General features: G+C 31.8%; 1 protein-coding gene across 2 annotated transcripts in view; it reads right to left on the bottom strand.

The window, feature by feature from the left end:
- Positions 1–10,384, bottom strand: part of LOC145629107 (NAC domain-containing protein 21/22-like) — a 35,275-nt gene extending 24,891 nt beyond the window's left edge. Inside the window, exons 1-2 of one of the 2 annotated variants that reach the window (XM_081681617.1) lie at positions 9,918–10,384; positions 6,484–6,761 (exon numbers count right to left, since the gene is read on the bottom strand). In XM_081681617.1, coding sequence (XP_081537743.1) covers positions 6,484–6,761; positions 9,918–10,083 — 444 coding nt within the window. In that variant the 5' untranslated portion in view covers positions 10,084–10,384. The remainder of the gene's footprint in view (positions 1–6,483; positions 6,762–9,917) is intronic. The other variant, XM_081681618.1, reaches the window with a different exon arrangement.
- Positions 10,385–14,219: the final 3,835 nt, after the last annotated feature.

Below are 14,219 nucleotides of genomic sequence, written 5' to 3'. Positions count from 1 at the left end.
AGAAAATAAAAATGAAAATAAAAAATCCAAAGCAAAAGGAAAATTAACAACCAAACCCCTTTTTCCTTTTTTTTTTTGGTTGCTTTGTTCATTTCCTCCATTTGAATCCCAAAAAGAAATCACTTAGGTAATTAAAATAATCTTTAATTCATATTTAGATTAAGAAGCAGTTAGAATTGTGATTAGTACAATAGGTCTACATTACATTAATTTATGACCATTTTTATTTTTCAATTTTTAATAATAAGATATTAAAAAAATATGGGCCCTACAAAAGGGGTGTCCTCAGGGATTGCTCAATGAGTTTCCCCTAGTAGCCAATCCTGAATTTTGTATAATATAATAATGAGAGTGGATAAATAAATTATTATGGTAAAAGTAATATAGGGACATGAAAGTGAAAGTATGTGATAGAGTAGTTGGGACCATGAGAGAGATAAATGATAAAATAATTTGGATGAAGTTTAAAGTACGAGAAAGAAATAATAAAATATATGTAGTTGTATAAAGTTATTATATGTAGAAGTGATACAAATAAATAAATAACTAAATAAGTAAATACCAACCATAAAAGGAAAGTGATACAAATAAAAAAAATAATAAAAAAAAAAAACCAACCCATCACATTGCAATACATGTAATAATTAAGCTGTTATAGAGGTTACCAACCGGTCACATCCTATTATAAGCAAATGTATATGAAAATCGTTTTAATTTTTAATAATCAAAAGACTGTTTTTATTTTGGAAAACTTGGTGAAAGTTCATTTTATTCTTAGACAATTTAACCTTAATATTAATATAAATATAAACATAGTTTAACAAGATTAATATTAACAACACTTATTTATAAAGTAACAGTTTCATATTTCGGTTATTTCGATTTTTTGGATTCGAACACGGTCATTCCGATCCAATCCAATCCGAAAATTGAAATGTTAAGAAAGAGAAAAATCAATCCGATTTAAAGTTTGGATATGATTCGAATTAATAATTCGGTTTGGATTAGATTGGACTTTTATTTTAGTCCGAATAATGGACACCCATATCCAGAATTGATATATACACCCACAACTAAAGAAGTTACTCTCACAAGAAAAAATGTAAAGCTAGAGTAACGAGAAACGAACCCAAGGCTTATAAAATTTAGCTATTTTCCTAATCTTTAATATCATCATTTCTTAATATTTGCAATTAAAAGAATATTTTATGTCTTACAAAAAATACCCTTTTGCTGCAAATAATAAGAAACAAATGTAGTACAATAAAATTTAGTGTGCAACAAAATAAAAGTAATACTACTTCAAGTTTTTATTAGATAAATCACTTTTTAAAAAGATTTCAATTAGTTGCATCACTCTCCATTTTAAATTTTTAATAGATTAACTCTATAACTTTCCTAACATATGAAGTATGAACCCTCTTTAATTAATTTATTTTTTTCTCTCTATCTTTATTTACTCTAAAAATTGCCTAAGATTTCACTATTACAAAAGTGTTGCAAAAAAAAAAAAATTATAAAAAAAAATTATAAAAAAAAAAAAGTAATAAAAAAGAAGCTTATTCTTCATTCGTCATAGTTCATAAATACAAATGAAATACGGAGTAGTACTATACCATTAGTACGTGATGTGTGTTGGTTAACAGGTATTAAAATTAAATCATTGCAGTTGTATGCTGATGCAAGATGGCAGCGGAAACTAACTACTCTTTAGCTCATAATAAAAATACCCAACACGGTTTAACCACCGGTTCTGACTTTGATGTTAACTCTTTATCAAAGTCAAAATTTAATTTGATATAAGAAGCAAAATAAAAATAAAATAAAATAAAATGAAATATTGTACTATAACGAGTTAGCTCACTGATTGATTAAGCTAATTTTTTTTTTTTTTTTTTTTTTGAGGAAATTGATTAAGCTAATTAATACTCCGTAGGGAGTACTAATCAACGTGGGTCCCATAATTATAATTTAATCCGAGATAGAGATGTGCAAATCTTTCAGGAAATTGACTGATTATTCCCAAAATTAACTATTTGGTGCAAAAAAATTTTAAAATTTCAAATATATTTATTGTTCGTGTGAAATGAGATGTAATTTGAATTGAATATCAAATTGGTATTTTATTTCATTGAAGAATTTTCCAAATAATGAAGACTTTCTTAATATTACGGTTGTTTTAACTGTTGCATGCTTTCTAATCCACCTAATCCATTTTACCTATGATGAAACTTTCATTATTAGTTTATTACTAGAATACTAGGATGCGGCTTAAAGATAAGAGTTAGCAGTCTACTTTATGAGGCACATGCTAGTTTGCATGGAAACAACATATACTCGTTCTTTTTAGCCATGAAATGCTACGGACGTGATACTATACATATACAATTAATAGCTCTTTTTATTCACGCGATGTGTCCATGGATATAATTTAATGTAAAAACGTGAATTCGAAAAAATAACTTAATTTTTGTTTTTGTTAAGGAAGAATAACAATAATAAAAAATTAAAAAAAAAAATAACAATCCAATAAAAAAAAAACAAAAAAAGAAAAAAAGAAAAGAAAGAAAGAATAACAATAAATTACATAATTGAACACAAATTAATTTCAGGGCCAGCCCGGAGGGGTAGGCCTCGAGTGCGACCGCCTAGGGCCCATGCTAGAAAGGGGCCCAAAAATTCAAAAAAAAAAATCAGTTTGCATAGCTGTAGAATTTAAACGGTTTAAACTATAGTTTTTACTCCTTAAAAAAAAGCTACTTTTGAAAAAGATAATTAATGCATTTTTAGCAATTAACATTAAATTATTTAGATGTCAATTAGGTGAAGATAACTATGCAATATAACCTCCTCTTTTTCTAATCTTCCGATTTCAATGAGTAGCTGCTTCAAAATATTAATCTTTTCAATTACACCGTCTCATATTTATTCAATTACCGAAATATTATGCAAAGTTATTACTTCAGTATTGTGTATGGAGACTTACTATTCAAATAATTTAAGTTATTTTCATTGTCTTATATTTAAAGTTATTATGTGTATGTTGAAACCCATTGTAGCCTACTTTTGAGTGTCCCACGTTGGAAAAAGAGGAAAGGTGATTCTACTTTATAAGGTAGAGGAATTACTCCTACTATTGCCAATTGGTTTTAGTGTGGAAGCTCCAAAGCCTTGTTTGTGGACCAAACTCTCCTCCTCCTCCTTGTTCGGGTAGCTCAGGCCCATTTCATATTGTTTCAGAAATTTATCATGGTATCAGAGCATAGGTTTGTTGAGTCGTTTATAACTGGACATTTGTCAAGCCACTGGTTAAGGGGCCTCTATTGGATGTTAATTCCCAAAGAGGATTTATATTGTACTTTCTGGTGTGCTCTAACTTCTAAGGACATTCACAAGTGAGGGGGGTGTTGAAACCCATTGTAGCCCACTTGTGAGTGTCCCACATTGGAGAAAGAGGAAAGGTGGTTCCACTTTATAAGGTAGAGGAATTACTCCTATTATTGCCAATTGGTTTTAGTGTGGAAGCTCCAAAGCCTTATTTGTGGACCAAACTCTCCTCCTCCTTGTTCGGGTAGCCCAGACCCATTTCATATTGTTTCAGAAATTTATGAGTGTAAAAAAATTTGTTTGCGTAAGGGGCCCTTTTATTAAATTATGCCTAGGGCCCATAAATTTCTAGGAACGGAACTGATTAATTTTACATAAAAAAACGACAAAAGTTTACTTGGCATGGTGCAAGATAGTCTATTTGTGATCGTAGAAATTAGTTGGTTTGAATTTAATTGAATAGATTTTATATTATTTTAATTAAGTTTCTTAATTAATTTGTTTTCGTAGAGAAAAAACATAGTATAGGACTATCTCATGATTCTCTGATAGTCTGATAATATATATATATATATATATATATATATATATATATATATATATATATATTACATTTTTCTTGTTTGATTTGTTGTTTTATTTGACTGATTAATTATACGACCTGTCTTTTTGTGATAAAGATTCCGGGCTACAATTGCTACTATTTTTCTTTATCTTCCAAATTAATAACAAAAGGAAATTATAGGCGGACACTGGTTTCTCTCCCGTCACATATATAAAAAAGATTTGCATGATTTAAAATATCTATCAATCATTTTAATGAAAGAAATTAGTTTGTTGTTCAATTTCTTGAGATTGAACTCATAATAAACATAAGTATTTACTTTGCAGAATTTGAAAAAAATTTACATGTAATAACTATGTATTAAAAAGTGAGAAGCTAAACGACGCCCTTATTTTACTAGGTAATGCCCACATTTAAATATGAATAGACAAACAAACCCTCGCGTGTATTTCATGTTCTTAATCAATCTAATATCCTATCCTCCCAACAAACAACCACCAACCGAGAGTAAGGTCATCGGACACATCGCTGAAATTATAATCGTTTTTTTTTTCCTTTTTTGTGGAGCGGGAAAACGCCTATTTATTTTTTCAAAACTCTAGGGGAGAAACGCCTAGAATTTTCGAAATTCCTAAGGTCTTTTGAAAATTCTAGGCATTTTACCCCGTAGAATTTTCCAGTTTTTTTTGTGTTTTTTATTTTTGTCGTAACTTTTGATTCCATATTTGGATTAAAGCAAATAATATATCGTTTGAAAATTCAGGAAGTCTACTTTCCAACCTATTTAGAAACAAGTTAATATCATTTCTAGATCTTAATATATTTTTTAAATAGCGCAATGGTATTGATTTTGGACCAAACTTAGTATTTTAGCTATATCTTAAGATCAAAAAATGATATTGATCTGATTTCAATTTAAAAATTCTACAATGTCATTATTTAAAAATGACACCCCAATTTGCAGATGTGGAAAAATATAATTGGCCTATATTTTGTATTTTTATTTTCATTTTGAATTATTTTTAATGCCCACAATGTATTAAAATTGTATTCTTTTTTGTATTATTTTTAATACATGTATTTTTGTAATACATAATTATAAATTATAAGAATGTATTTTTATAATATAAATTAATTTTCAAATTTATAATTATAATTATAAATCATCATGATAAAAATTGTTCATCATCATTACTGTTCGATCATTATCCTTCATCATTCATCATTGTTTTATCATCATCGTTCATCATCGTTCGAACATATGGTTCATCATTATTCGATCTTTGTTGGTCTGCGTTTATCTTCATGGTTCATCATTGTTCGATCGTCATCGTTCATCATTGTTCATCAATCATGTCATAGATTAGCCCCCTATTCCCAAATTCAATGTTAGTTGTTGATAAATTCGCAAATCCCAACTAAAATCATGATAAAATTTTGAAAATAAATTGTGTGTTTGCATTTGCTTTTTGCCACTTTTGGTTTTAAGTTTTCGTTCGTAAAAAAAATCTCAATAACAATCTCATTTATAAGTATTTGCAAATGACAAATTCTGCTTTAAATGGTTCGAAATTATGATTTATGTGGACTCAAATTGGGTTAGAAAGTAGACTTCTAAAACTTTCCAAAGATATATTATTTGTCTTAATCCGATTTATGGATCAAAAGTTGTGATAAAAACAAAAAACACAAAAACTGAAAAATTCTATGGGTGGAAACGCCTAGAATCTTCGAATCTCCTAGGAACTTTTGAAAATTCCAGGCATTTCTCCTCTAGAGTTTTGAAAAAATTAGCCGTTTTCCCCCTCCAAAAAAAAATGATTTTAATTCCGGCGATGTGTCCGATGGTGGTGGTTTGTCGGGAGGAGTGATGGTTATTAGATTGAGTTAGAGGCCAAAGAAGAAAAATATGGAATACACACTAGGGTGTGTTTGTATCCATTCACATTTAAATGTGCGTGTTACCTGGTAAAATAAGGGTGACGTTTAACAGTGATATAGAGTAGTTTTTCTTCTTATTATTAAAATTATTATTTTTGGCCCGATAATTAGAAATTAAATTAGAAATCTTACCACGTCTAGCTAATATTAAATTTGTCAGAGAAAAGAGTTAGATATCCTAATTATTATTTTGAGACTATTAATAGCTAGATTTTCTCACATGGGGAAAGAACTCAGATAAATCTCCCTGTATTTCCATGTCATTGTACTTTCTGATCATCAAAAACTTCGTATAAGATCTTTATAAAGGGAAGAAAAAAATGGACCATCCATTTCTTTCTAAACCGAGGCGAGGGGCTGGCTCCTAATTAATTCATAGCTCTAAACTAACCCTATGCAGCCTGAAAAGTCTAGTGCACAATTAGAAATATGCCTATTTACCTTATAAGTTTATAAAATGTACAAATTATAGGTAATTATATATGTAGCTTTTAGGATTATTTTAAGCATTTAACATACTTTCTAAAATGGAATAAAGTTGGAAATTCATGACAAAATGACAAACAAGTCAGTGTAATTAATGTTACTTTATCCTATGTACATCCTTTTCCATAAATTATATGTCCTTAAAGTTAATGAGAAAGACTAACCTTAGAGGTAGGATTAAGTTTAGGAGGGCCGAATGGTCCTTCGACACGAAACTCATGCATAACCCAATCGGTTTTTTTGCCCTTGGGTGCTCTCCCTTGGTAGAAAACCAAGGTCTTCCTCATCCCCACAAGGCTGCCACGTCGAATTACTGGCCGGTCTTTTCCAGTGGCTTTCCAGTAGCCGGAGGCAGTTGCTCGATTTGTTCTTAGGCCCGTTGCATATTTCCTGTCACGTTGGTTGTAAAAGTACCATTCTTTTCCTCCAACACAGGCTGTTTCTGCCCCAACAATAAACAAGTTAAATATTTATTGTGATCAAATAAAATTTCTAATGAATTTATGTAATACCATTTCTATTGGAACAAACATAATTACAAACATTTACACTTTTATCTTGAATTAAAAATATATATTTATGTTCAATGCTTATACAAGCAACTTTTATATTACTTACTAGAAAATACTTTGTTTTTTTAAAAGCTAATTAAGCTAGTATATATATTTTTTTTGACGGGTTTCATATTGCACAATTAAATACTATCATCGTTTTGTATTACTTGTTGAAATATTTTTATATCTCACAAATATTACCCCAAATTACAAATAAAATGAAATATATGTAGTAATTGATCATTTATCATTATACTCTAAAGAGTATGCATACGAACAAAACAAACAAGTATTGAGTAAAATTGACTCATATAGAGATACTTTTTAATGTGGAATTTAGATAATGTATATATTTCCAGATGCATAAAACATTTACGACTAAAAACTACTTTTTACAGTATTAGTTTTACACAAACATATTATTTTTTTTTTGGCTAATTCACAAATTAAGGAAATGTTGGAAAATAATTAGCAACAATTTAGATGAGTAATTAATACTGAATTTTCCATGCATTATCCAGAGAGCTAATCAATCAAAACCTACTCCAAGAATTTAAATACTTAATTAGTGATAAGGGCCATGCCAAATTCGGCTGCATTATCTAGAGGGTCCAATTTTGCATTGCATGCATGACACAAGTGACAAAAAAAATATAGCATTTTCATACGCTCCTAAATTGAATTATTTTTTTTATATTTTATAATTTTTTTTTTTAATTATCTATCAAATTTCACAACTAGAACAAATTAATTAGGAATTAAATTTTATAGGTGATGATGAGACATTAAACCTCGACATTTTGTACACGTACGTTGAAAGATGATAATTAGTAGGTATAACGACATTAAACTTGTAATCACTTTTATCACTATCTTCTGAATTAGATGGTGCCAAGGGTGTCACTATCTCAGGAAAAATAAGGGACTATTAGATGTAATTATCTAATATATGAATATGGTTGATAGTACATGTATATATAAATACTATTAATGGAGAAATAAAATTATTAGATCTTGTGTACTACAAATATATGTTGATTTGTATGCAACAATTTTATTCATCCACTCATCCTTAATACAAAGGGAGTATAATTTATAGCTCTATCTGAAGTTAAATTCAAAAAGTGGTAACTATATATAATTATATATGGTGTTACTCCAGCAGGATATACTTTAATTAGATTAATTGCATCACTTTGGCTGAATACGTTTATTTAGTACAAATTTAACTATAAATGTTGGAAAAATCTTGTGTGGATCTGATTTTATTGTGGACCAGAGGTTTCCTTATATGCACGCAACTGACATTATATTTAATATAGTGACCCTAATTTTCATATATATAGTAAACTTATTTTTAACATATAGTAACCTTAATTAAAACTTGTGTGGCTTTTAATATTATTGTGAATATGAGGTACAATGTTAAATTGAATATAGTGATCATAATTTTTACATATTGATGTTTATTATTCATATTGACAAGTATATAACACTATTAATCTCTTATTACCTTTATAATACCATAATGACTTTTATTTCAACACAATACTCTTTATTTTAATTTAGTACATTGATTTTTTTAATTAATCAAACAATCATAGTGTCTCTAATAAATTTGTGTGAACCAAGTTCATTTAAGAGTTTGTAAGCAATATATGTAATTAAATATTTATTATATTAAAAATTAATCTTTTGAAAATATATCTATTAAGATAAACCAACACCATTTTACAAGATAAATTTGTTTTCACATAATAGTAAAATAAAATATATGGTCAAAATGGAGAGTGTAAATTGTACAAAAAAATCAAATGATGCTATAATCTGGAACGGAGGGGTACGATAATTAGATCGCCTTAAATTAAATTGCAAGCTAACCATTGTAAAAGTGAAATTCCAAGAAGACAAAGAGCCAGCAGTAAATATCATGAGAAATCAAGCGATTTTTTTAGCAAATATATAAGAGTAAGAAGCCCATTAAGAAGCAGTCATTAGAAAGGCTGATGAGATATAAAAGAATGATATTCTACATAAAGTAAGGGTTTTCAATTATAAACCAAATGTTGTATAAAATTTGGTAAAACAATTGACTGTAGGATTTCACCTAATATAACTTCATGAAGTTGAAAATAAATTAGATAAATGTAGAAAGCATGTGGACATATTTTACAATACTAATGACGAAAGCATAACTTATGTCGAATTAATAATCTCAAATTGGGTTATTATGCCAAGATTAATTAATGTTCTTCTGCATATAAAAAGTCAGATTTTATGAGAAACAAGAAATCAAATTTTGATTTCAACCTTACTATAAAGTACATATATTCCAATTTCTTTTTTTTATCCTGCTTTCATAATTTTCCTAAGATTTAAATTTACTTTTGTGGAATGGAAGTTATCTAACTATTACTATGACCGAAGAATATTGAATAATTCCAATTTTAAGTGGAGGTAATTGAATTAATTTACAAGATGGCTGACACAAATAATTTCCCGTTTCATAAACTATATCGTAAAAAGTCAGTAATTGGTATAGGCCTAATTAAGTGATTATAGAAAATTCACATAATATTTATACTCCTTTGTTTGGTATTTGACCTTGTAAAAATTAAAGGGGAATAATTACTGTAATTTTTAAAAGCTCAAATACCAAATCAAGGAGTATACTTAAAGTCTTAAACCAATATGTGAGATATGATGTTTAGATTTTTGTTTTAATTTTTTGTTTATTATTTATCAATTTACCATTCAATTACAGAAATCGGAAAATTATAACAACATACTATTGTATGCCGAAAACAAATTTGAAATATATTTTCTTTACAATCCATAGTTTTCTTACCAATAACCTTAATCCTTGTTGTAAAAAAAAAAAATATATATATCTTAATCCTAATCCTAATCCTAAATCCGCCACTGTATCATCATACAACTTCTATAACTCTATACGACTCAAAAATAAAAAGCAAGCAGCCTATATATAATTTTACCTTGTTCATAACTCGAAAATGGAAAAGAAAAAAAAATAACAGACTGACCAGGAATATCCCAAGGCTCACACTTGTTGAGGTCAACTTCAATAAGAAGAGCAGATTCACAACCATTCCATTTCTTCATTAAGTAATCACAAACAAGTTCATCATCTCTTGGATGAAACCTAAACCCTGGTGGCAGCTTTGCCTCCACCATGGTAAGGCTACTCATTTTTTTTTTTCTTATTAAAAATAAAAATAGTGAAAGATTAAAATGCTATGAAAATTATATGTAAGTAGGTAGGAAAATAAATATGATGATGACGAGAATCCAGGGCATATGGGGTGGTATAAATATAGGGGAATATTGTTAGGGGTTAAGTCAACTAGTAATTCCGTGTTAAATGGGGATCACTAAAGAAATTTAGAGGTTCATGACGTATGCTACATGAGGTTTTTCAATTGCTTGCCAACCTCATGACGATCACTGTTAGGAAGTAGCTAGGGGGAGTTGGGTATGGACTCAATTTTCATACCCCCCTTTGTTTCTAAATAATTGACCCAATCAAATTTCATGCGCATATGTAACCACTGTATGATTAAATAATAAAAAATTCTCATATGTGGTTTGCCATACCGTGTGTCTAGCCACATTTTTTTTTTTTGAAAGAATGGTCGGGGTTACTTGTTCATGGGTTACTTAATCAATCAGGGGTTTCTCACTCGGTCAGGGGTTACTCGATAAGTCAGGGTACTTGGTTGGTGAGGGGTTACTTAATTGTTTAGGGGTTCTCTGGTAAGGGGTGGTTACTCATGTGTTAGCTAGCCACGCGGTGTGGCCAAGCCCAAAAAAAAAAAAAAAAAAAAGCGCTGATAAGTAATAGAAAAAAAAATTAAGAAATATGATATGATGAAACTTTATATTAATTAATACCTATTTAACAACATATTTCATGATAAAATTTGTGTTTTATATGTTATTAAAAAACGCTTGTCAAAGCTAGCTTATAAATAACGTGACAATTATTTACGGACATAGGGAGTACTCTACACGAGTGTAATTTTTCCCTTTCACATATTTTTCTCATATATATTTACTTGCGAATGTAGATGGTGAAGTTCGAACTTGTGACCTTAAAGTCGGCGTTTCTGACATGTCCACTAACCGTTCGCCCTGATAATAAATATATGTTAAATAGTGTGATATTGTCACGCTTTTACTGTTTTTGTACAATTTTAGTCTCTTTAATTTGAGAGTTGGCAGTTTTTGTAAATTTACTTCTATCAACAACCACTAGGCTTGGCTAGCCTAACTAAGTTGTATAAGTGGAGAAAATTGTGGTTTTAAAGGAGGGGAAGTGTGGAGCTAATGAGTTATAACGTTATATGTAAGTGGGAGATCATGGAATGAAATGACTTCAATCACCTAATTATGGCATTAATAACTTAAATCTTGAAAGGTTGTAATAAATTACATCGTTCTATTAGAGCTATTGTAACATACTTGGTTTGAAAGAATTGGTGCATAAGCATATTATTCTTTAAAATCATAAGGACAAGGCGTAATAACCACAATGAACAAATTGATTACCCATACCATAACTTATGCTATGTTTGGATAACAAATTAGAAGGGAAATGGAAGGGAGGGAGATAGGAGGAAGGAGAAGGAAGGGAAAGTGGAGGAAATAATGAGCTCCATTTTCCCTCCAAATCTCTCCAATTTTGAAGGGATGATCTTTATTAAAGGAGGAGGGAAAATGGATCCCTCCCTCCCCCTCCCCTTCCCTCCCCCAACATATTATCCAAACAAGGGAGTTTGTCTCCCTCCCTTTCCCTTCCCTTCCATTTTTTGTTATCCAAACATAGCCTTAAAGTTCAAACCTAACTCTCTAGTAAGAGAAAGTTTCTAGAGTGAGAAAATCCTCACGTTTTCACCTCCAAACCAAATAAAAAAAAAACTAACTTCAATAATTTGTTCTTACTTACTTCTCTTCTTCCCTGTTCCTCGCTCCTTTACTCTTTCTTAACTTCAGTTGTTTATCTTTCTTGTCCTACCTCATTTTAGATTATCTCAGTTTTCCAGTATGTCTAGATTTGTGGTTCCTACTACTTTTGTTTATCCTCACTCATAGGTGAGGATTATATCTCCCCCCCCCCCTCTTCTTGAAGATGATTCTGATTTAGATTGGGAGTGTTGTGTTATAGGGCGTTATTGGGATGATCGCAGATTCACAACTCCTCTAGTTCAGCGACTTGTTTCGAGATTCTGGTATTTAAAAGCCCCTGTTACGGTTTATCCTTATGGTCGTGATCTTTTGTTCTTCTGTGGAACTCAGGAAGACGCTGATGAGTTAGATAATAGAGGTTGGGTTCATTATCGAGGTGGGTTCTTTGTTCTTCAAAGTCTTCGTGGTTACTCGGTGCCTCTTAACCTCAACCTTCACCTTGTGGAGCTTTGGGTCAGAGTAGAGGGTCTTCCGATTCGGTACTCCACTCCTGAGATAGCATCGGCAGTCCTGTCACATGTTGGAGAGGTAACCATGGTGGACGATTCCTACGGTCAGTTTCCTATTCTGTACCATCATTTTAAAATTCTGGTTGACTTATCGTTGCCCTTAATTCCTGGTTGTTATTTTCCTACTATAAATAATCAAGTCACGTGGGTACGATTTAATTATGAGGGTATATTTAGACTTTGTAAAAAGTGTGGATTTGTCGGGCACAACAAGAATTTTTGTGCTGCGAAGCAAGAGTCAATCACCTACCATCTAGAAGCCCACTTTTGTTAGCTCCACGAAAGCAGCGCTCGTGTGCTTTATGGTCCTACCGATACCAATTTATATTCAAATGCTCTTCCTGGTATTCGTCCAACTCATTCGATTTGGACCACAGAGGTGTACTTTGGTAATTATGATGATGAGGACCCTTTGGAAAATTCGACTGATTCCCGTCCTTCGGATTATGAAAGAGGTGGTTTGAATTTCCCCTTGGACTCACAAGATACTCAATCAGGATCTACTCTTCACGACCGTGCCTCGGTTACTTCCATTCCAAGGCTTATTCCTCCACCAGATCCTGGTGTTTTTCGGAGCAGCAGGCATGAAGTTCATCGGAGATGTTTGGATAATGATCGCACGATTAGGGAGCAGATCGAGACGCAGGATCAAGTTGACACAACTTCACCACGTGTCAATCATGCCACTTTTAATTATTTTTGCTGGATCAATTTGGAGAGTTTGGGTTCTGATGAATCAAATGTCAATCCACACCTGGCGAATCCACATGATGGGTGGCGGAAAAATTTGTCTTCTTTTGATGAAAGGATTTACATGCATTCTCCTTTGGTGGGATTGGGTCTAGCTGACTTATTTATGAAAGGGCGAGTCATACTAGATCGGGTTGGGCGTTGCGGTCCCAAATTATTTCAACAGAAGTCAGCTCACCTACAGCCTTTGGGCCTCATCGAAATGACTCGGTTCCTAATTTAGGTATGACCTAGCCCATTTTTTATCAAGATCATTATTATTAAGCCTCGAGATCAAGTTACGAGATAGATCAGGTGGTCCCTTCAACTCCTTTAATAATCCCGTACTTTTCTCCTCCTCCAATGGGCCCTACTGGACCCGTTTTTGAGGACCCTTTTAGAGCAGGTCCTAGTAATTGGGAAGCTCCTTCGGCTACTGCCGCTGCCTGACCTTCACCGTCTCTTTCTTTATCTTTTCCGATCGAGAATTCTGAGCGTTTGGGCTACATTGATGATTCTTCATCTAATGCTTTTGAATTTCCCCTAACTCCGGATTCTTTTGCAGCTTCGGATTCTAGTAACCACGGCTCTTTGGATTTGGATCATGGTTCTTCGGATTCGGTTCACACCTTATCCAATTCCAACACGGTGGTTCCTATGGACTTTTCACCGCCGCAATTGCCACCTGCATTACCTGCTTCGGTGTCTTCTCCTCCCAAATCCCATTCATGTTCTCCTTTGCGGAAAGTAGGTGGAAAATCGAGGACTTATTCTAGTTTGAAGTTGCGCAAGAGTGGTGAGAAAATGTGGGAATGGGTGAAACAACATGGTCCTCGCAAGCGTTCTAGTGGTCAAATTAAACCTTCTGCTCCACCTCTTCCTGATGATATGCTGCAACACTCTTTGACATCTGGTTGTTTACCTTGATTTCTTCCTTACAAAAGACGCAAGGCAAATTGTGGTACTTCTTGAAAAGTTTCTTCTAAGGGATTGGTGACCTCCCGTCAAGGGTCACCATAGCCAGGATGAGAGTTGCTTTATGGAATTGTAGGGGTATAGGAGAAGACGGACTCCCCTAAAATTCCATATATTTCCTCACTAGTCCAATCTCATGGTTTAGAC

The sequence above is a fragment of the Chenopodium album genome, chromosome 4 (genome assembly GCF_948465745.1).
Source record: "Chenopodium album chromosome 4, dcCheAlbu1.1, whole genome shotgun sequence".
Lineage (NCBI taxonomy): Eukaryota > Viridiplantae > Streptophyta > Magnoliopsida > Caryophyllales > Amaranthaceae > Chenopodium > Chenopodium album.
Note: the sequence above shows the minus strand (reverse complement) of the source record. Positions and strands in the feature narration are given on the sequence as shown.